Source organism: Pelodiscus sinensis, chromosome 1 (assembly GCF_049634645.1).
Source record: "Pelodiscus sinensis isolate JC-2024 chromosome 1, ASM4963464v1, whole genome shotgun sequence".
Taxonomy (NCBI): Eukaryota; Metazoa; Chordata; order Testudines; family Trionychidae; genus Pelodiscus; species Pelodiscus sinensis.
The window spans coordinates 16,739,296-16,763,369 of record NC_134711.1 but is presented as its reverse complement, the minus strand read 5'-3'; the positions used below and the strand labels follow the sequence as shown (position 1 = coordinate 16,763,369).

The following is a 24,074-nucleotide window of genomic DNA, read 5'->3' as shown; positions in this document are numbered from 1 at the left end:
AAGTGACAAGACTTATCCTCTGGCTACAATATTTTAAAGAAATTTTGAATCAGAATTTTTTTCCTCTAAATCCTTCCCCCTAAAACTATTGTAAAAAAAGACCAATAGACTTGGATCAATAATTCATTCCAGAAGTTTTGCTTCTTTTTTTTCAGAATGTGAACTGTTTGCATTTTTTGTGTGATTCAGGTGTATTTATTCTGTTACGTCTGTGAATAATTGCTGGTCTGTAATCTAATAAGGAAGCGATCACTGTGAGAATTTAGTATTTGAAATTCAGGATGTGTTGATTGTCCACAGAGGTTGCACGGTATCCAGTGCTCTGTATCCTTTCTAGCAACTCTTAGGGATAGATTTTGACTTTGAGCAGAGCACTGAACATGTGGTGAGGCAGAAGCAACACCACATCAGGAGTAGCTCTGGGATGCACAGCACAGCAGATATCCCTTTGGGAAACAACATTCCAACATTTCTTCCCCCTTGCTCAGGAGGGTTTGAGATTTACTGTGGATATAGAGCAGCAACAAATTGCTATACTTTCATGCTGTGATGGCTCAGCTGCTCTGGCCAATGAGCAGGGAAGATGGATTCATGGCTCCACCCATTTTCTGCCCACCTACACCAGAGAAGGAATGTATCCCCATTTATTGTTGCAGAGCCAAGCACTAGGTTCAGGTAACTCACACAGAGGTGCAGAGGAGAGATTCTTACTTCCTTTTATTTCTCTCACAGGGGTAGCTGTGTTAGTCTGTAATTTTAAAAATGAATAGTTCTGTGGCACCTTAGAGATTAACAAAAATATATAGAATCATGAACTTCCATAGGTAAAACAGACTTCACCAGAAGAATTGTTTGAATTGCTCTATGCAAGTATGGAGTCCAACTCACAATCTAGCCCTTGGAATTAGGTTTCTCTAACAAATGCTCATGATTACAAATCTAAAATAGGCTTTCTGTAAATATTATGCCTAACAGGTTGTCTTGATGAACACTGCTGCCAGCAAGTTCCTTTGTATTTACTTTCTACCAATATTTTAGCAAACAGGATTGAAATACAGTAGAAATATATTCATTTAGAAATTGAAATGAATATACATAGATCTCATTTTATATTTGTAGTATTTGCCCAGCTGCAATTAATGCTTAGTACTTCTATAGTGATTTTCCTGTTCAAGGCACTTTACATACATTATCTAATTAAGGTTTGATTAATGTAAGTAATCAGTATCACACTCTAGTTGGAATATTAATCCAAGCATAAAGAAAACTTTGAGAGTGCCCTGTAGAAACACAAAATTTCAGATTTATGATCTTTAGCATTGCTGGAGTCAAAGGCTTAAAACTAGAAGTATATTGTATTTTTCTAATTGGAAATAAAAGAAAATATAGATATGAAATAATAGGGTTAGAATGCAGAGATAATTAGAATAGGTAAGTAACTTGCCATATTTATGATTATTGTTTATTTGGCTGCTTGTGTTTAATCAGTATTTCATTCTTTCTCTAACACAACAAAAGAGAATATTGGAATTTGCTTCCTTGAAAACATGCAAAAAAAGTGAAAACCTATCTCACCCTCCTCCCCCATGCTTCCCACTGCATTGAAGTGTTCCTTGGCTGCAAATAACAACTTCTCCTTTTGGCCATATTGATTTCTTTATGCCATTTCTGATGAATTATTAATAAACTGGATCAAGGTGATGCAAAGACAATTGATTTCTTCTACTGAGAATCCAGCAAGATCTGGATTTCTGATCAATTACTTTTTTGGGTTCAAAGTTTTTACCCTAAGTGGTGGATATTCTATCAATGTGAATAAAAGATGCATTATTCTTCACTCTGTATTACCAAGCTATTTGTAATTTAAGATCAAATCTGGTGAATAAAAGCATAAGCACATGCCTTGTAGCTTTGTATGTCTGAGATGGATGTCTTGTGTTTTAAGGGGTTAGGATTAGGAACCTGAAGATGTCTTCTCAAAATTCTTGGAAAAGTCATTTAAGTTTCTTGTGCCTCGGTCTCCTCATTTGTAAAATGGGGCTAATAATAATTCCCCAGTTTCCAAAGAGGTGTTGTTAGGTCAAATTCTCTGATGTTCATATAGTATTTTGAGTTTTGAAGAGAACGCAGTAGGTAAGGGCTAGTCTTTAGCATTTAACCACAGCCCTAATGCATAATGCACACCTCCCCTTGAGCAATTGTGGCTGGGGAAGGCAGAAGGGAATGCTTGTGGGAGGACAGAGTTATGGCTTTGCCCGCTCTTCTCTCCACTTTTTCCCTCATCCTCAACCACTTGCTCATGGGTGGAGAGAGGAGTGTCTGCAAAGCCACCGTATGTGCATAGGACTCGGAGCCAGAATTGGTTAGTCCTAAAATGATCGCATGAGGTGGCACATGGAATCTTTACTCCTCTGTACGGTTGTGTGTGGATTAGGGAAGGTCTAGACCCATATGGAACATATTGCCCCTCATTGACATTGTATTGATCACCACAAGAAGATATTGAGGCAACAAACTCACCACAAGTACTTTATTCACCACTCTAGCTAGAAAATGTATATGAAGGATTCAACACATCAGGAGCCTCATCATCAGAACCACTTTATGATGCCAGATATGTCCACATAATCAGCAGTTTAGATAATCAGAGTAAACAGAACAAAGAGTCATACTGGCAGTTCATTAGAAGCTAATCCACAGTCCTTTGAAGTGAATGCGCTTTGACTTGTGTCCCAGAAGAAGATGCTTAGATAGTGGGGTGATTGTTATGGATAATTAGTTTTCTACTGTATAGATAACTAAATGCTTTAATCTGTGTCTTTTGTGCGGTAATTTTCAGCATATTCAGCATCCCAAAAGTCTTGTACTGCCAATTAGAAAGATAATACTAGTCAGTAAATTCCTGACAATCAATTATTCACACAGCACAGCGATAAGAAAGATAATGTGCACCAATGGTAATATTCTGCAGTATGAAATATTGATTTCAATGAAGAAAAATATTTCTCCAAAGACTTTTAGTTCCAGTATTAACTCCCTTGCACAGTTATCCATACTGGAACAATTATATCCTGGGTAGCTCTTTATTATAGATTGAAGACTCATACAGATGCCAAAGAAGCTGATATGTCTTATTACTCTGTTATAAGATGCAAAACATGAGAATTTCTTGTTCTCAGTGTCCCAGTAAAACATTTGGAGGCTTTGACTCTACCAAGGACCTTCCTGATGAAGTCATCACATTTGCAAGAAGTCATCCAGCAATGTACAACCCTGTGTTCCCTATCAATAATCGTCCAATCATGATCAAAACAGATGTGGATTACCAGTTCACACAGATAGTAGTAGATCGGGTTGATGCAGAAGATGGCCAGTATGATGTCATGTTCATTGGAACAGGTAAGAATATTTCACACTACATCTGATGTTCTTACATGAGTATGGAGAAGTAGAGTAGACTAGTGTTTTTCTTTACTAGTAGAAAGCAAGCTTATTTTTGTGTACTATAGAGTACTCTGTGGGGATGGCTCAACACGTTTTTTCTTTTTCTTTTTGTTACTTCAGGGTTACATGTTGTTTCATTAGGATGTGCAGCTGTACCATTGACGTCAGTGGGTGTTTTGCTTTTGATTCTAGTCGGAGAAGGAAAAGACCATTATTGCTGGGTGGGGGGAATTGGATTTAGAGGCATCTTCCCCCTGGTCGTTATAAATTTGTTTTTAACTAAATATCTGGGGGTACATGTTCATTCCATAGAAACTAGTCACATGAGCAAAGTGAGTTGTCCAAATTGTAGGATATTTCTTGTGTCCTCTTTAAACATATTCTGCACTATACTAATCTAAACTGGCCACCAGACAAAAGAATGTGGCTTTAACCTCAACACAACGGGTTTTCTGGTATCTCTATGAAGTCCTAGGAAGGACAAAAAGCTATGCTGAAGCCTGGTCCCCCTGGTATTGACGCTACCTTATGGGTAGGTTTCATATCATTCTTCCAGCAGGCAGAGAAGATTTTTTTTCTAAATAAAGCACTTTTTACTACTGCTAAAAGTTTTGCATGAAAGCACCGGGGGCCAGCACCAGTCACTCAGCTCTGTTTTCCTATTGATTAGCACCATCTGAGGAGATGGCCATGCCTCTATCATGATTTTCCACTCAATTGGCTAATGTTTCAAACTTGCATTGAATATAGTGACTTTATTACTAGCCTCATGAATTTAAAGAACTTTCCCAACTCTAACAATGAACAAGTTCTCCTTCTGTTTCTCTTTCTTTCTTATAAGCATACAGTTTCTGAATGGCACCAGTTACAAATCTACAGCTCCATAGCTGGGGGTCAGATTCCACAGCAATAAATCTCAAGACTCTCCTTTTCTTAATGCCTAACATAAATCATGAGTAAACTGAGACCTGTGCTGACGCTTAGTACACAGAACGTATTGCATGTGTACAAACATGCACTACAGAAGATGTACCAGTAACGAAAGCGCTCCAGCTCTTTAAAATTGTGAGCTGAACTATGACATGTGTGTGCTATAGTGGATTATTGTATAGAACTCTTAACAATCATTTTAACCTGCTTTTATCTGCACAAATATTTTCCATCATGTAAGGAAAATTGAATAATATCCGCCCATCTTGCAATAACAGTAAGAAGATGGCTCGTTTATCGAACTTTTTATCCATAGCTCTCAAAGACACACAAAGGCAGGAAATATCATTGTCCCTATTTTACAGATAGGAAAATCAAATCACCTAGCAGGTCAGAGGTCAAACCAGGAATATAACCCAAGTCTTTTAAGTCCCCATTATCTGTTCTGCCCAGTAAGCTGCTCTGTTATAACACTTTCATTCAGTCATTTATGGACTGATCCTGCTCTCTCTGATGTAAATGGTAAAAATCTCATTGGTGAAAAGTAAAACTTTCATTGAATTTGGTGGTGCATGAGCAAGGCTTTACGTAAGAATGCCATCCTGGGTCAGACCAAAGGTCCATCTAGCCCAGTATGGGTATGTCTACACTAGCTCGTTAGTTCGAGCTAGGTAGGGTAATGAGGGCAAGTGGAGTTGCAAATGAATTTAAATATCCTGGGCTTCATTTGCATGTTACCGGGTGTCACCATTTTTAAATCCCCCTTAGTCCGAACTCCGTGCCCACGGCTACACGTGGCACGGAGTAGGTGGTTCGAATTAAAGATCCTAATTCAAATGAGAAGTAACTGCAGTTTGAATTAGAACCTTTAATTAGAACTTCCTACTCCGTGCCGCGTGTAGCCACGGGCACGGAGTTCAGACTAAGGGGGATTTAAAAATGGCGGCACCCGGGAACATGCAAATGAAGCTCGGGATATTTAAATCCTGGGCTTCATTTTCAACTCCGCTTGCCCTCATTACCCTACCTAGCTCGAACTAACGACTTGTGTAGACATATCCTATCTTATCTTCTGACCATGGCCAATGTCAGGTGCCTCAGAGGGAATGAACAGAATAGAATCATCCAGTGATCCATCCCCTGTCACCCAGTCCCGGCTTCTGGGAAACAGAGGCTAGGAACACCATCTTTACCCATCCTGGCTAATAGCCATTGATGGAGCTATCCTTCATGAATTTGTCTAGTTGTCTTTTTTTGTCCCATTACAGTCCTGGCCTTCACAATATCCTCTAGCAAACAATTCCATGGGTAGACTGTGTGTTGTGTGAAGAAATACTTCTTTTTGTTTGTTTAAAACCTACTGCCTATTAATTTCATTTGGTGACCCCTATGTTATGAAAAGGAGTAAGGAGTAAATAGAAATTCCTTATCTACTTTCTCCACACTAATCATGAATTTCTAATCCTCAGTTAAATCCCCCATTAATCATCTCTTTTCTAAGATGAAATGTCTTAATACAGGTTGAACCTCCCAAAACCAGGACTCCCTCATCCGGCAGCATCCATGGACTGGTAGAACCATGGATGTTCCTGGACCAGGGCATCCTGGTTGGGAACTCCAGTGGCTAGAGGGCTGGCAGTTCAGAGCCCAGTGGGACTGGGACCAGCACCAGAGTCCCGGTAGTGCAGAGGGGCCCTGGCAGCCCCAGTAGAAAGGCAGGGGACAGGGTTGCAGCAGCTTCAATAGAGGGTTTGGGACTGGGGCAGTCCAGGCTTCTGGGGCCGCAGCAGCATGGTAGCCCTGGGATATGGGCTGGGGCCAGTAGCGGGTAGAGAATGTGCTCTGGGGAGCTAGTAGCAGGGGGCCTTCTCTATTCCAGCAAATTACAGGACTGGTCAGGACTCGAGGATGCTGGACCAGAGAGGTCCAACCTGTATTATTAATTTCTTCTCATGCGGAATCTTTCCATGCCCCAATCATTTCTGTGGCTCTTTTTGGAACCATTTTCAATTCCTATATCTCTCCTTTTTTGGAGATGGCACAACCAAATCTGCATACAGCATTTAATATGTGGATGTACCATGGATTTATATTGGGGCAATATCATAGTTTTACCTTATTATCTATCCCTTTCTTAATGATTCCCAACATTTTGTTCACTTTTTTGACTGCTGCTGTACACTGAGTGGATGTTTTTAGTAAGGATGTAAATGTGTAGCTAAGTACACAGTTAACCAATGGGCCCTGGCTCCCACCTCAGAGGCAGTGGGGGAGGGAGGACTGGGTGCTCACAGGGAGCTGGCTTAAAAACTAACTTGCTGTGAGCACTGTCTCCTGCAGATCCGTGTCCCTCTCCCCCGCACTGCGGCCTATGACACAAAGCCATGATTTAGCCTTGTGTGGTGTGACTGGAATTGCCTGCAGTTCTGAGCCCTATAGCTGTGAGCATTGTAGTTATTAGGCTGCAGGACTTCAATAAAATGGTGACACTTTTTTTGGTATTGACATAAATGGTGGTAATTAACCCTAGGTAATTAACAGGCTATCCAGAATGGTTCTGTTTTCCTTTCCTATTGATGAAATCTTCATCCACACAGTTTCTTTCTCACTGTCACTTATTGTTGACTATCCCCTATTCCCCAGTGGAAACAAAATTATATTGGAATGCTTGAAAAAATGTCTGAAAAACCAGTTCCATTGTATCCATTTAAAGCATATCCTGAATGTCTGATGTGGGGGATCATTTGGCACAGTCTAGGTATATCCGTCAGTAAAGTGAATTAATAACAGTAATCTTATCTTCTAAACTGAGTGACTTACTAGAGAGCCCATTGATCCGAAAAGAGAAACTCAATTCAATTTGTGTGAAATTGTTTGAAATACTACTCTGCAAAACTTGATCTAGAACTCAGATAAAACACCACTTTGGTACCTGAGGCCTGATCAGAGTCGCCATAGCGATTAACATATTGTACCTTTGACCTCAAGGGCTTTCTGCAGCACCAGGCTACCATGATCATTGAAGGATCTTCTTAAAAGAAAAGCATTTATTTAAAAAATATGATGCTAAAGCTACAGTATCTACCTGCCCTGCTCAGATTCCACAGCTCCCCTTGCTTCACTTTATCAAAATTTCATGCTGTCCCAAAAAGTAGCATTCAATAGAATATAAATGTGGTGCTCATGACAGTCTTCTACTAATACCATGTCAAGCCCTAAACACCGTGAAACCTCGTTATGTTTGTTAGCTTAAAATCCTTTCTCTGATGTTTGCAGTAGGGGTTTTTTTTTCCAAACCACAATTACCAAATTGGAGCCAGGGTAATTAGGGCAGTTTCCTATTCTCATAGTGCTAATAACTTTGAATTATTTTTTTCTGGATTGTTTAGTTGCAGAACATTCAGGAGTTTTTGTTTTATTTTAAAGTTTATGTTCTGTTTAATCTATGATGTTCTGTAAAGCAAATTTTAAGTATATGGCTCAAAATGAATATTTTAAAATAATAGTAATAATAGTGCATAGCCAAAAATTTTATAACGGTCCCTCTAGTATTTTTCATGAGTCAAAGTCACACATGCAATATTTTAAATGAAACGTAAAACTTCCTTTTAAAATATTTTTTATTTTGCTTTAAAAATTGCACATGCAAATTTGGAGCTTATGAACAAGATTAAAATTTAGTTTTTGTTGAAAAATTAAACAAGGATGTACGATTTGTTTTGTTTTGTTTTAAAAAACCTGCTATCCGTAGATATTTAGATTACAGCTTTTGCATAAGAGAGTTAGAGTGGGTTAAAAAGCAAAATTTCTGTTTCATGGGAATATCTCAGATGTTGACATTTTTTATTTAAATTCAAGATACAAAGTTAATAACTGATTTTTTCACAGAATAAAATATTGTAAAAGTGTTTTTACTTCATAAAAACATTTCATTTCTATAAAGGTCAACATATTTTGTTTCACTTTGACTTTTATTGTTTCAACTTTCATATGAGGTAAACTTTATATGCTGTAAAGTATAACTTTCCAAATGATAATTTCTAAAGGATAAAGATTAAATTAAACAGTTAAACCTTACCAAATATAAACATTTTTCTGTTGTTTTTTTTTTTATCCAAATAGATACTTGCCTGGTAAACATTGAATCAACTTTTTTCTTATGGGAAAATGTAGAATTTTCCATCAGAACATTGTTTACCATCTCTAATAGTGATTCTAGGAGAATTCTTGTATGAGGAAGATTGTTGACTTTCTGTATTTACCTCTTGGCTTTAAAAACAACCTAAATTTTCCAGAGTGACTAATGGCTGGGGGTTGCTGATTCTGAGACACCTTAAAGGGGAGTGGATTATCAGAGAGTGAATGCTTATTGCTTTGTACAAAATGATTATATTACATCATGCTTAGCAGACCTAAAACATTAAATAAGAACACATGTTTCTTGTTACCGCTAACATTCTTTGCTAACCTTCAACAAGCCAGAAATACTAGGTTTTGGATTAAGCTGGAAAAAGTTGCAACTGTTTCTAAAAATTTGGTTTATTCAAAATGAAGCACAGATATATGTTTTAAAGGTTAAATAGAAAGACGGTCTTAAGTTAGAAAGTTCACTTCTAAATCCAGACTTCCACACATGTTTAGAGGGTGTTTAGCTCTGGGATTTTGAGACCTGGACCTTTACACATTAACGTCAGTGGAAAAACTCTCAATAACTTAAATGAATGTAGAATCGAGTCTTTGGTACAAACTTATCTGTAATGAAACAATACAAGTTGTACAGGACTGTTATTGTTTTACCCTGAAACAAGTCTAATGCCATTCATCACATAATAGAAATACAGATGTGTTTAGGGACATATAAGTCTTAGATGCTTTTGCTTGACATCAGGAAGATCAGCATGTACTTAAAAGAGCTGACACTTCATCAGTTTGACAACATTCTTCCAGCTGTCCTAGTATCCACAATGAGCCTTCTAATAACATCTGCACGTGTATTTTAAAACAAGTATGAAAAACTTCCTCCTTCAGAATGGCTAATAAAATGTGGCTGAGTAAATTTAGCACATTCCCATCTATAATAATACCTCCGAGGCAGCTGACATTTCATAGCACCAATCTAATAATATTGTGCTGTCCTGTTCATTCTTTAACAGCTGAAGCAGAATAATGAATCATTTTTCTGTTGAGTTTCCACAATTAAGAAATTTCAGAACAATGCCTTATGGAAATTCAAAACCCAGCTAGTTCATTTCAAATGTCAGTGGGTATTGTGTGGAGTCAGTTTTCAGCAATATGTAGCGTCAGGACCTTTGTGTGGAAATAATTGCATATTACAAGAGACCAAGAAATTCTAGTTGCCCTTAAATTTGAGTCTACTTATTAAACACCTGAAAACATTTTTATTTTTCTTTTAAAGATATTGGGACAGTTCTTAAAGTGGTTTCCATTCCTAAGGAGACTTGGCATGATTTAGAAGAAGTCTTGCTGGAAGAAATGACAGTCTTTCAGGTAAGTGCTGCTAAATTTCAAGTGTCTGGTTGTAGATTTTTCTGTGGACAGCTGCAATCTTAACTTGTAGCAGGATAGCCAAGGAGTAGCCTGGCATACTCTTCTAATTAGCTTGTCAATTACAGCCCAGACACTAGTCAAAATAAACCTTGATGCTCCCAGTGCTAGTTGGAGGTTAATGATAAAAGAAATCACATTCCTGACTTTTGTTGTGCTATTTCAATGATAAATTAAAACCACTGAATATCTGAGTGATTGTCAGTTACAGTTAAACAATGTGCATTTTCTGGAATCGCCCCACCTATTGTGTCTCACAGGGTAATAGAAAGTAAGAACTACATCTGTGGCTATTAGAAACAATTCATATTACCAGGGTAGTAGGAGACTCTTCAATCTTACACCTTTAGCTTCTCTGATGTAATAGTGAGAGCATAAGAAATATTCATGAAATATACACTTTAGAGGTTGTACCTCCCTTAACTGGGACTCCCTGCTCTGGAAACATCTCTGGTCTGGCATGGACCACGGATGTTCCTGGACCACAGAGCCCAGGAACAGGAAAGTCTGATGGTGGGGCAGGAGTGCCATAGGGGAAACCAGCAACTTAGCTGGGAGCCGAGTGTGGAGGGGAGAAGAGGGGGGAACGGGCAGCATGGTAGGGAGTTCTGGGCCCAGCGAATCAGACCAGAGGTTTGCGGCTAAGGAATTTGGTCTCTGGGGCTGGGAGGCAGAGCAGTGGCTGTAGGGCTGAAGGATTGGGCTGTCAGGGCTGTTAGGTGAGGCAGAGGTGGGGTGTGGTAGGGGGGGTGGGGCTAAGGGATTGGGTCATCAGGGCTGGAAGGCAGAGCAGTGGCTGGGGTATTGGGCTGGGGCTGGGAGCAGGATCTGTGGAGGAAGGGATTGGGGCTGCTTCATCCGGTATTTCCATAGACTGGTACTAGGCATATGCAGCATAGAGCAGGACTTAATTTGGGACACGCTGGTGCCACAGATTGAGTGGTGCCTGACACGGCTGCATATTCTGCGTATGCCTAAAGGCAGCACTGTCTCCATTGTTAGGTGCCTGAATAGCTTAAAAAGGCCTGATGTTCAGAAGATGGGAGCTCAGCATTTTATGAAAATCAAGTCCCTTTAAGGTACTGCGAGCTGCTCCCCCATCTTAGCCCAACGGAAGCATTCAGCAATCTCTTCTGAAAATTGAGGGGATATTTCATGTTTTCTGTGCTACAATAAAACCATTGAGTTTCCTGAACTATCTCTGTCCATGATATGTTGGCATCAATCTATCTTTGGCTTGACAGAAGACACAGCATATTTGGGAACATCTTATAGAAACAGTTACTTTCAGTATTCTATGCTTCGCAGGCAAAGTCTGCAGAAGATTCACCGCCCAGAGATTAGTCCCTGTCAGCCTGTGTTACATTTTTCTGTGGGTTTGGGTTTTTATTTCTTTTGTTGTTTGGTTTTTTTTTAACCCAAATGTAAATTAGAAGCTACGAGGGAAAAAATGAGAAGAGTAATTTGTGGCTTCTGGCTTTTCTCTCTTTAAAATGAAGCAAAGTTATTATGTACTCCACAGGGTAATCTGGCAACTTTGATAGCATAGTAGTGTCTTCCTTAAATAAAACAGAAGTGCTAAGAGATCCAAGAAATGGGACAGTAAATTAAGAAAAACTGAATCAATGTTATTTTCTAAACTGGATTTGCAGTACCACTATACTCAACGGAAAATTAGAATTTGGGTTTTAAGTTTACTTGTGCATCTTTTGTGTTTATATTATGTAGTCTGGGCCTGACTCTCATCTACATTAAAGCTCCTTTAGTTTAGTAGTACAAGGAGACCTTGAAATAAATAAAAATTAGACTTTTAATGGAAATTTGGCAATACATTTTAAATGTAACCCACAAGATCTGAGTTTTTATTAGCTACAGAGGAGGCTGTCTGTGTGTCATGAAGAATGTGTTTCACTGTTTGAGCTGTAGTATGATGAATACAATTGTTTTCATTTATAAATCCACCAAACTGAAAACCTTCCAGATCTGTTACATTGATAACAAATGCCTTTTTTTAACCCGAATTGTGGAATATTCCCCTGAACAGCTGAGCAAACAAGCAAATGAGTTCAATTTTCATTCAAATGTAACGCATAATTGATGCTTTCTAATACCAGGTCTATTAACCGATTTGTAAAGGAAGCCACATGCTTAGCATCCACTCAGCCATATCAAATTCTCCCAGGATCAGCAGGTTGAAAGCTTAAATGTGAACTATATTAATAGATCTTTCTAAAAACAAGATGCATAGGGTCAGTAAGTAGTACTCTTTTGCACTATACGTAGTAAGGTTTTGCACTGCATTGAAACTTAAATTTTGTTAGTTACTCATTAAGATCTTAGACTTATAATTTTTCATCACATATCGCTGAAGTCACTCAGCCTGCCAATGTAAAAAAACAAAAAACAAAAATCAAACAAGAAAACCCCAACATTTTAGGATCAAGACTAAATCCAGTATATTAACATTGCTTATAAATAATTTATATGGGAATCTATGTATTGGTCCAAATTCTGTTTACTGTACTCATACATGGTGTTCAGTTGAAGTCAGTGCCTAAGTAAGGTGAGCAGAATTGCCCATTATGTTGATTAAATATGCTGCTGTATAAAATTTGTTTCCTCTTTGAGCTCCACAATCCATAAACATGAGCAACTGTGTGTGTGAGCAATCCCAGTGCAGTTAATAGTTAAGACTACCCATGTGAGGAAAGCTAGTCACGTGAGTATTTGCAGAACTCGGGCTTTCATCTAGGTATTGCAGAAAGGATTGGTTTATTTAGGTTCCCATCACCAGATATTTATCATATTAATATTTATTCTTAAGCTTTCCTCTGTATGTGCCATGTGCATAAATTCCTGTACATTTCAATTTAACAGTAGGAGCAGAAATGTATCTCAAAAAGTGAAACAAATAATAAAACCAATAACTCTAGAATAATAAAATATGGGAAATGGTTGATAAATTGTGGTGATAAATTTAGACATGCACAGACATAAATGCACATGCATTTTAGTTTTCTCTGACAATAAAAACATTTTATTGTAATAGTCCACAAGAAATGCCATCAATAGACCCCAGAGTTTCTTAGCTGGTAGATGATCTTTATTACGAGCTTCATGTTTATAAAAAACACATTTTACATTTTAACACTTTTTGATTTTTTTTTTCCCTAGGAACCCACTGTTATTTCAGCAATGAAGATTTCCACAAAGCAGGTACTTGTATGCATCAGCTTTAAATCACTTTTTAAAATATTTATTGGCCTGTATATTTCAGAGACAGTTATTTGGCACTTAGTAGAGGCATATTAATTATACCAGCAACATCCCATCTCTTTACATAAACATCAGTAGTTTCTCATGGAAGATGTGTCAAGCAGTGCAGAAGAAAAAATGTTCGTTTTGTGCTTTACTGGCATGGTAGAAACTAAGCACTTACCAACCAACTGCTTGTAGAAAAATGCCACATTACCAAATGCTCCAGCATCTGAGAAGCTATTGTATTTAGAGGTGTTTCACTCACTGACAACATGTCTGAATTTGTCCCTCACACAGATGGGCCAGTGCTGTTCCCTGCAAAATTAATGTCAAAGCCCTCCATTGACTTAAGTGGAAGCACAGGCTCATCCTGTATGCCTTTAAGATAAGCTTAAAATATATAAAAGGGGAGAGATGGGGTGTTGTAAACTCTTTTAATTCCCAGTTTTGCTGATGACAGATCTGATTCTGAAAATACCGAGTGTCTTAATTCTTACCATGAATATTCTCATTTGAGCTCTGGTAGTAATACCTGGTGGTTAGTGCAGGATGTTTCCATAAATAATGATGTACAGCCCCTCTCAGGGTATGTCCAGTCTGCATCCTTCTGTCGGCAGAGGGATGCAGATTAGGCAGGCTGACATTGCAAATGAGGCAGGGATTTAAATATCCCATGCCTAATTTGCATAAAAATGGCCACTGCGTTTTGCCGACTTAGCACTTTGTAAACAAAAAGTAGCAATCTAGAGGGGGATCTGTCAAGAAAGAAAGCCTTTTTCAACAGATCCTGTAAACCTCCTTGCAGGAGGCATAAGGGATCTGTGGAAAAAGGCTTTCTTTCTCAACAGATCCCTCTCTAGACTGCCACTTCTTGCTGACAAAGTGCTGAGTTGGCAAAACACGGTGGCCATTTGTATGCAAATTAGGCGTGGGATGTTTAAATCCCTTCCTTATTTGCAATGTTGACCTGCCTAATCTGCATCCCTCTGCCGACAGAGGGATGCAGTCTAGACATACCCTCAGTGAAGAGTGAGAAAGAGAGTCTTGTCTTAAGTGGTGCATTGGCCTCTGAGGGAGCCCTTTAAAGGGCTAAATTGTATACTTTCATAAAAAAAGCTCAACTCTCCATTTAAAATGCTGAAGATTTACAACTACTAATCCATTGTATATTGGAAACCTGCCTGAAAACATGGAAGTTTTTGACACAAAACATTTTGTTTGGGGCCACTTCCCTGACATCTTACCCAAACCAACAAAAACGGTGGCTTAAAAAGAATGTACCATTTACAAACAAACCTGTCAAGTAATGTATATGTTCACATCATACCAAAATGTTCTGCTTTGGATTATTTTTACAAGTACATTCTTTTAAGACAGCTGATTGTATTGTATAAAGAGCTGTGCGTTTTAATATAACTTCTTCAAAGCATCTTTATTTACTTAGGAGGGATTACAATTTTCCTCTCAAGTCTCTTGAAAATAAATTTACAACATTAAAATTGTATAACGCTAGAAAGCACAGTATGAGTTATTCAGCCAAAATTAAGCTCTTGAACTATCAGCCAACCTTGTATTAAAAATGACAGAATCATGATACAGCCTGACAAGCTTTTGGCACTCAGAGTTTGTATCAAAGAAGTATTTGGCAATGTGTTTCAACATTATATTTATGATTAAAAGATGCTTTTGATATTACAGCTCCAGTACATTGTTCATTGTGTAAGTGGGGAGGAGGCACATAAATAATATTGCACAGTGCAAACATGCAAATGTAAATAATAAAATCAGCAGGCATTATTCAATAGTTTCAGTACCATCACTTTTTAAAAAAATAAACTAGGAGTGTGCTGATCTGATTCAGACAGCTTTGTGTACAGAGCTTTATGCTTACTCTTGCATACCCAGCGGGGATGACAGACTGGCTGGGCTGCTGGTCAGTGTGGGAGGAGAGGGAGGGCTTGCTCTCCACTCCTAGAAGGGACAGGGCCTCAGGTGGAAGAGGTGAAGAGCCTTAACACTGCCCAGATAGCATTGTGCTTACCCCAAGCAGTCCTTATGCTGCCCAGAATGCACCACACAGGGCTGTGGCAGCAATATAAAGGGCCTGAGGCACCAGCTGCAGTAGCAGCAGAGGTGTACTTCAAGGCTTTATCATTGCTACCTCTCTGGCTGTGTTAATAACTCAGTTGGCATTCCCCATTATGTGACTAGCTAAGGCCTAGTGCTGGCTGGTTATCTGCACAGGGGTGAATTTTACTTCCTGATCTAGCCCTTAACAGTGCAGTCAGAGTGAGCCTTGACATGCCTCTTGTCAGCTCTTTAACTTACAGAGGTTAGATTTTGAGTTAATCACTTAGGGTATGTCGACTCTACGGGTTTTTTCGGAAAAGCCATTTTTCTGAAAAAACTTGATTTATGTCCACACTGCAACTGCGTTCTTTTGAAAGAAAATCGAAAGAACAGAGGGGTTTTTCCTAAACTGGTAATCCTCAGGGCTCGACAATTAGTGTAATCTACTCGCCTATGGCCTATGGCAAGTAGATTACAAGCCAGCACAGCCGCACCGCGCGGTAAGCGCATGCACAGCGCGGTCTGCGCATGCGCAGCGTGCCAAACCGTGTGACTGGTGAGCAGGGCTTGCCGACGCTTGGCGAGCCCTGGTAATCCTCATTCTATGAGGAAGAAACCTTTTTCCAAAAGAGCTCTTTTGGGAAAAGACATGTGTGGACGGGGAAGAGAGAGTTCTTCCGAAAAAAGAAGAAAGAGGAAAAGCACAGGTGCCCTGGTGGCCACTCTGACCATAGTAATCACAGCTTAAATGTGAGACAGCATCCATTCAGTGTGGATGCTATCTTTCGAAAAAGCAGATAGTTTTTTCGATGCGCTTTTGCAGTGTGGACACTCTCTTTTGGAAGAAGTTTTTCCAGAAGATCTGTTCTGGAAAAGCTTCTTCCGAAAGGAACCTGCAGTCTAGACATAGCCTTAAGCTCTCTTGTGTGTTCCATCCTCTAAAGCCATTGATTCCTGAGATCTGCACCATTCTTGGCAGATCAGCAATAGGAACAGACCATATGAACAGAGATCCTTACCCTCTGACTCTCTGTAGTGCCTTAAAAGCAGCATTACTGCAAGAACCAGCACTTCTCAGAAAGTCACTCAGATGGGGCTCCACAGTATAAAATTGAAACCTGAAAAGTTTAACTGGAATTTGGGAAGAGGAACAGGCCACAGAAAATCCCTTGCACCTCCATACCCATCCTCCTTCCCACCTGCTGCTATGATTACCCAAAAAACAGCTGTCATAGCATAGGGGAGCTGGAAGTGGAATATTGTGGAGGAAACCCTCCCCTCTTCTTCCTCTTGGGATCATACACAAGGGCTTTATGAACCCCTATGCTCATAGGAGCCATGGTGGGATGGGGCAAGGAGATCACAAATGTTTTGTCTGGAACAGAGAATTACTGTGTTTTCACCACTCACATTTCCATTCAAGGTAAGGGGTGGGGGGAGGAGAGAGAAGGAGAGAGAATCCTTAAATCTTCCAAAAAACCTTACAATCTGTTTGCATACATGTACTATAGCTTATTCAGTTCTCATTTATGCTTCTCTTGCACCTCTTCATACTTTCAGGCTTGTGTTGAGGAGCCATACAAAACCTATTCCCTGCTTTCAGGGCTTGTACAGACATGGGTGACTGATGCCTGTGGAAGGGGGTGTGGGGAGGCCATGCAAAGGAACAGGGAGGGGGCATGAGGAGACACTCCAGTTAGTAATTAAAATTTTGGTGGAGGCACAAAGGGGTGGTGCACCTCCTGAGCACCACCCTGAGTCTCCAAAGTGTACAGGGATGTATTTTACATCTGTAACTCCAAGCCATAGGAAAAACAGTTGTATCACAGACATCAATATGTGGTGAGGGCAAATGGTGACCACTGCCACATATTTTGTCCTTTCCCTGACCCATACATTTTCTCTAGAGTGCTGTTATTGCGGCGGTTTGAAATAATCACTTCAATGGACAGCTTCTCTTGCTGTAATTTGATCTAATAATCAGAGGTTGTATTAAACACAAATTGTATTGTGCGATGTCAGGCATTTGATGCAGATGCCTTCAGTACCATTTTTTTGAATTTCATATTGCCTGGAATTCTTTATTATTAGTGTACAGCATAATGGTCAACAGCTGGATCCTAAATACATTGCTTTTAAGAGAGGCAAGTAGAGTGATTTGGATAATCTCTTGATTATAGGATTCCTAAACCACATATTATACTTAACCGACTGAATATTCTGAACTGTTCCACAGAGAGTAAAATCTTTAAGCAGCTCTCTTTTGGTCTCGGTAATTTATTTTAGATTTCCTATGACACTCTGTGTTTCTGTTTGGTTTGCAGCCTCTCATTATAGGGAGAGTTATTAGAAATCATTGTATGACTAATCAGAAATAGGTACATTGGTGTACATGTGCCCTTTTATAGTTTGGACATTCATTTTTCAATATACACCTTTGAATTCATTGTTATATGCTATATTCAGTAAGGTACATGCCAAATTGTTTATATATATGAGTGCCCCAGTTATACACAAAACTACTACTTTATGGTAATACATTATGCTTATTCATTACTAAAGGTCAGTCATGACTGCTGTTAGTCACTAGTTCCATTCATTAATCCCTCAGGGTATGTCTACACTACCCTCCCAGTTCGATTTGAATTTCCCGGGCTTCATTTGCATAAGCGGGGAGCCGCCATTTTTAAAACCCCGCTGGTTCAAACCCCGTGCAGCGCAGCTACACGGGGCTCGAACTAGGTAGTTCGAACTAGGATTCCTATTCTGAACTACCGGAGGTGTACCGGTAGTTCGGAATAGGAATCCTAGTTCGAACTACCTAGTTCGAGCCCCGTGTAGCCGCGCTGCACGGGGTTCACACCAGCGGGGTTTTGAAAATGGCGGCTCCCCGCTTATGCAAATGAAGCCCGGGAAATTCAAATCCCGGGCTTCATTTGCAAGTGCGGTATGCCTACATTACCCCTCGAACTAGCGGGGTAGTGTAGACATACCCTCATTTATCTACATGCATAGGTGAAGGATACATGTGAGGTGGTATTCCACCTAAAAGTCTAATGTTCCTGTGAACACATTTGACAAATATTACATTTCATTGTTCTTTTCTTTTAAAATTTCAACCTAAAAAAAGCTCATTTTCCAATCAGTTCTAGCACTGAGTTCACTCAGGCTCTGCATGAGTGCAGGGACCTTACCACATGAAGACAGTATAGGGGACAGTGATCATGAAATAATAGAGTTCATGATCTTAAGGAAAGGTAGAAGGGAGACCAGCACAATTGAGGTAATGGATTTCAGGAAGGCAGATTTTGATAAGCTCAGAGAACTTGTAGGTAAGGTCTCATGGGAAGCAAGACTGAAGGGAAAAACAACTGAGGAGAGTTGGAAGTATTTCAAAGGGATGTTGTTAAGGGCCCAAAAGCAAACAATTCCGCTGTGTAGGAAAGATAGAAAATATGGCAAAAGACCAGCTTGGATTAACAAGGAGATCTTGCATGATCTCAAAATAAAAAAGGAGTCATATAAAAAATGGAAACTAAGACAAATAACAAAGGATGAATATAGGCAAGCAACACGGGAATGCAGGGGCAAGATTAGAAAGGCAAAGGCACAAAATGAGATCAAACTAGCTACAGGCATAAAGGGAAACAAGAAGACCTTTTATAAATACATTAAAAGCAAGAGGAAGACCAAGGACAGGGTAGGCCCACTGCTTAGTGAGGAGGGAGAAGCAGAACAGGAAACTTGGAAATGGCGGAGATGCTCAATGACTTCTTTGTTTCGGTCTTCACCGAGAAGTCTGGAGGTGTGTCTAACGTAGTGAATACAAGCAGAGAGAGGGTAAGTTTAGAAGATAGGATACACAAAGAACAAGTTAAAAATCACTTAGGAAAGTTAGATGTCAGCAAGTCACCAGGTCCTGATGAAATGCATCCCAGGATACTCAAGGAGCTGATAGAGGAGGTATCTGAGCCTTTAGCTATGATCTTTGAAAAATCATGGCAGACAGGGGAGATTCCAGAAGACTGGAAAAGGGCAAATATTGTGCCCATCTATAAAAAGGGGAATAAAAACAACCCAGGAAACTACAGACCGGTCAGTTTAACGTCTGTCCCAGGGAAGATAATGGAGCAGGTAATTAAGGAAATCATATGCAAACACTTGGAAGGTAATAAAGTGATAGGGAATAGCCAGCATGGGTTTGTGAAGAACAAGTCATGCCAAACTAATCTGATAGCTTTCTTTGATAGGATAACGAGCCTTGTGGATAAGGGAGAAGCGGTGGATGTCATATACCTAGACTTTAGTAAGGCATTTGATACGGTCTCACATGATATTCTTATTGATAAACTAGGCAAATATAACTTAGAGCCACAATAAGGTGGGTGCATAATTGGCTGGATAACCATAGTCAGAGAGTTGTTGTTAACAGTGCTAAATCCTACTGGAAAGGGATAACAAGTGGAGTTCCGCAAGGGTCTGTTTTGGGACCCGTACTGTTCAATATCTTCATCAATGATGTAGATATTGGGATAGAGAGTACGCTTATTAAGTTTGCAGATGATACCAAACTGGGTGGGGTTGCAACTTCTTTGGAGGATAGGGACATAATTCAAAATGACCTTAGCAAGTTAGAGAAATGGTCAGAGGTAAACAGGATGAGGTTTAATAAAGAGAAATGCCAAGTGCTCCACTTAGGAAGGAACAATCAGTTCCATACATACAAGATGGGAAGCGACTGTCTAGGAAGGAGCATGGCGGAAAGGGATCTAGGGGTCATAGTGGACCACAAGTTGAATATGAGTCAACAGTGTGATGCTGTTGCAAAAAAAGCAAATACGATTCTAGGTTGTATCAACAGGTGTGTTGTAAGCAAAACTCGTGAAGTTATTCTGCCGCTCTACTCTGCACTAGTTAGGCCTCAGCTGGAGTACTGTGTCCAGTTCTGGACACCACATTTCAAGAAAGATGTGGAGAAATTGGAAAGGGTACAGAGAAGAGCGACAAGAATGATTAAAGGTTTAGAGAACATGACCTATGAAGCCATGCTTCATGAACTGGGCTTGTTTAGTTTGGAAAAAAGAAGATTAAGGGGGGACATTATAGCGGTTTTCAAATATCTAAAAGGGTGTCACAAGGAGGAAGGAGAAAATTTGTTCCTCTTGGTTTCTGAGGACAGGACAAGGAGTAATGGGCTTAAAGTGCAGCAGGGGAAGTTTAGATTGGACATTAGGAAAAAATTCCTAACTGTCAGGGTGGTCAAATATTGGAATAAATTGCCAAGGGAGGTGGTGGAAACTCCCTCTCTGGAGATATTTAAGAACAGGTTAGATAGACATCTGTCAGGGATGGTGTAGACGGAGCTTGGTCCTGCCTTGAGGGCGGGGGGCTGGACTCAATGACCTCTCGAGGTCCCTTCCAGTTCTATTATTCTATGATTCTATGATTCTATGAATCTGACTCTTTTTAAATGAAGGGACGAGAGAAATCCAGTGGGTGTGGAGGAGCATGAGATTTGGAAAAAGACACATTCATTTTGGGAAGGATTTATTAAGGGGATACAATATATCCTAGTAAAAAAGAAGAGAAGTTGATCATAAAATACAAGTAGGAATTGAAGAGAAGCAATCACATGAAAAAGAGTCCTGTTCAATTATATCACAGAAAGGCACACGACTAAGTATTGACAAATATTATAAGTGATTTTATAAAAATGATAGAATTTTAAATTCTAACATGGGTGAACTCACTTGCATGGGCCTGCCAATGTGGGAGTGTAAATGAGGCAACTGTCAGGAGGAAAATCGCAAAGTAATCCACCACAGTAGCATTTAACCTCAAGATCGGAAACTACACAAAAATGAGGAAACTAGTTAAATGGCAATTAAAAGAAACAGTCACAAGAGTGAAATGCCTGCAAGATGTATGGAAACTCTAAAACACCATATCAGAGGATGAAACTAAATATATGCCCCAAATTTTAAAAAACCCCACAAAACAATACAGTAAGACCACAACAGAGAATGCCAATATGGCTCTACTGCTACGTAAAAGTAATGGTGAAAAAGTGGGTCTTTTCTGTAATATTTGTATAAATCCTATATGTGCCTCAGTTTCCCTTCATATGTGGCATTGCTAGCCAGTTTATTTCTTAAAAAATACCTGTTAAGTTTGCTTCTGAAACAGAATAAGAAGTAGGATGGTGTTTGTGTGTCTGTGGGTGCATCTGCATTTGCTCCCTAGTTCAGACTAGGGATGCAAATGTAGACGACTGAAATTGCTAATGAAGCGGGAATTAAAACATCCCGCGCTTCATTAGCAAGATCTCACCAGGCACACTAGTCTGAATCACAGCTGATTTGAACCAGGAAGTATGTGCCGGGACGTGGAATTTCAAACCAAAGCCCTTGGTTCAAACTACCGCATCCCGGCGCGCACTTCCTGGTTCGAATCAGCTGTGATTCGGACTAGCACACCGGGCGAGATCTTGTTAATGAAGCACGGGATATTTAAATCCCCACTTCATTAGCAATTTCAGTTGCCTACATTTGCATTCCTAGTCCGAACTAGGGAGCAAATGTAGAAGTCTTTGCCTTCCAAGGGTAATGGACAGGAACATTAAAGAATTACTGAACACAGCCCAAATCAACAGCATGTCCAGAGAGACAAAGAGATGCCCCAGTGACTGAACAATGAACTCTTAATTGCTAGAACCCTGGCGGTGGAGCTTGGAAACAACGGGTCAGGTGACTGAAAGAAAGGTGGTGTTTTGGAGATGCTCAGGAACCTGGAAAAGGAGGGCAAAAGAGTGTATAGGGAGTGAGAGAGAGAGTCCCTTATCGCTTGACTTGTCCGTCAGGATACTGGCTTAACCAAGAGAGACTATGACTGGATTTCTGCCTTTCTGTATTAGCCTGAGGACTTTAAGATTCTGTCACCCAGGTGACTAATACATGTCTATTGTGTTTGGAGAAAAACGTCGCTTGTATCGCTGTAAATCCTCACTGAGAGCATTACACCCCGAAGGATCACAGTACAAGCCTCCTACAGAGTTCCCATGGAGACAAGGGAACACCAGTGCTGATGGTCCACTCTTGGTTGAAGGCCATAAGCCTGCACCTGTGGGATTCTGTGTGTGTCCATAAGGGCTTAGCATATTAACGGAGTCACTCCCACGAGACTCATGCCAGGCAGAGACTAGACCCTGTGACTCTGTGACAGAGGCAAAAAGGCATCTTTTAAAATTGGAAGTGTATGACTGTTGAGGAAAATAGAAAGGAACATAAACTCTGGCAAGTCAAGTGTAAAAGTATAATTAAGCAGGCCAAAAAATATTCGGAAAAGCTAGTACCAAAAGATACCAAACCTCATAGCAATATTTTTAAGTACTTCAGAAGCAGGAAGTTTGCCAAACAACTGATGGGGCCACTTGGCAATCAAGGCACTAAGTAAAAAAAATTTAGCTGCTTTGCAACTGCCTTGTCTTCCTTGAGTTTTCAATCAGTCGTCATTGCAGAGGATGTGTGGGAGATTCCCATACTTGCGCCATTATTTTTAGGGGACAAATCTGAGGAACTGTCCCAGAATAAGATGTCAGTAGACCTGGTTTGGGAATACATTGAAAAAATTGAACAGCAATAAGTGACTAGGACCACATGGTATTTGCCCAAGAGTTCTAAAGGAACTCAAATATGAAATTGCTGAGTTTCTGTACTGTTTACCCTATCATTTAAAACAGGCCCTGTACCAAATGACTGGAAGATAGCTAATATAATACCTTTAAAAAAAAAAGGCTCTAGTCTAGAGCTAATCTTGGCTGTTATAGGTCAGCAAAGTTAACTTCAATTCCAGGCAAACTGGTTGAAACTTTGTTAAAGAACAGAATGATCAGACACATAGTTGAATACTGTGTTAGAGAAGAGTCAACACAGCTTTTTTAAAGTGAAAGCATCCTTGTCAATCTATTGGAAATCTTTGAAGGTGTCAACAAGCATGTGGACAAAGGTGATCCATTGGGTACACTATACTTGGACTTTCAGAAAGCCTTTGGTAAGGTCCCTCACTAAGGCTCTTCAGCAAAATAAGCCATCATGAGATAAGAGGAAAGGTCATTTCATGGATCAGTAACTGGTTAGAATATAGGAAACAAAGGATAGGAATAAATGGTCAGGTTTCTCAGTGGAAAGTGATAAATAGCAGACTCCTCCAGGCATCTGTATTGGAGCTGTGCTCTTCAACATATTCAAAAAAAGGTAGCAAAGTTTGCAGATTATATTAAATTAAAGATAGGTAAGTCCAAAGCTGCCTGCAAAAAGATCTCATAAAACTCGTTGACTGGGAAACAAAATCAGAAATGAAAAATGTTGATAAGTGTAAAGTAATGCACACTGGAAAACATAATCCTAACTATACATACATAATGATGTGGGCTCATTTAGCTGTTACCACTCAAGGAAGATCTTGGAGTCATTCTGCATAGTTCACTGAAAACATCTGTTTAATGTGCAACAGCAGTCAGAAAAGCTAACCATGTTAGGAACCATTATGAAAGGAATAGATAATAAGATAGAAAGTATAATGCAACTATTTAAATCTATGGCATACCCATACATCAAATACTACATGCAGTTCCTGTTGCCCATCTCAGAAACAAAAGAGACATTAGAATTGAGAAAGGTACAGAGAAAGGCAATAAACATGATTAGGGGGATGGAATTGCTTCCATATGAGAACATTTTTAAAACACTGGGGCTGTTGATCTTACAAAAAAGAAAGCTAAGTGGGGATGTGAGGTTTATGAAGTCATG

General features: G+C 39.6%; 1 protein-coding gene across 5 annotated transcripts in view; it reads left to right on the top strand.

Moving 5' to 3' along the window:
- Positions 1-24,074, top strand: part of SEMA3A (semaphorin 3A) — a 446,406-nt gene that overhangs the window by 400,090 nt on the left and 22,242 nt on the right. For all 5 annotated transcript variants that reach the window (XM_006117134.4, XM_075926288.1, XM_006117137.4 and 2 more), the window contains 3 exons: positions 3,180-3,399; positions 9,791-9,882; positions 13,114-13,155. In XM_006117134.4, coding sequence (XP_006117196.2) covers positions 3,180-3,399; positions 9,791-9,882; positions 13,114-13,155 — 354 coding nt within the window. The remainder of the gene's footprint in view (positions 1-3,179; positions 3,400-9,790; positions 9,883-13,113; positions 13,156-24,074) is intronic.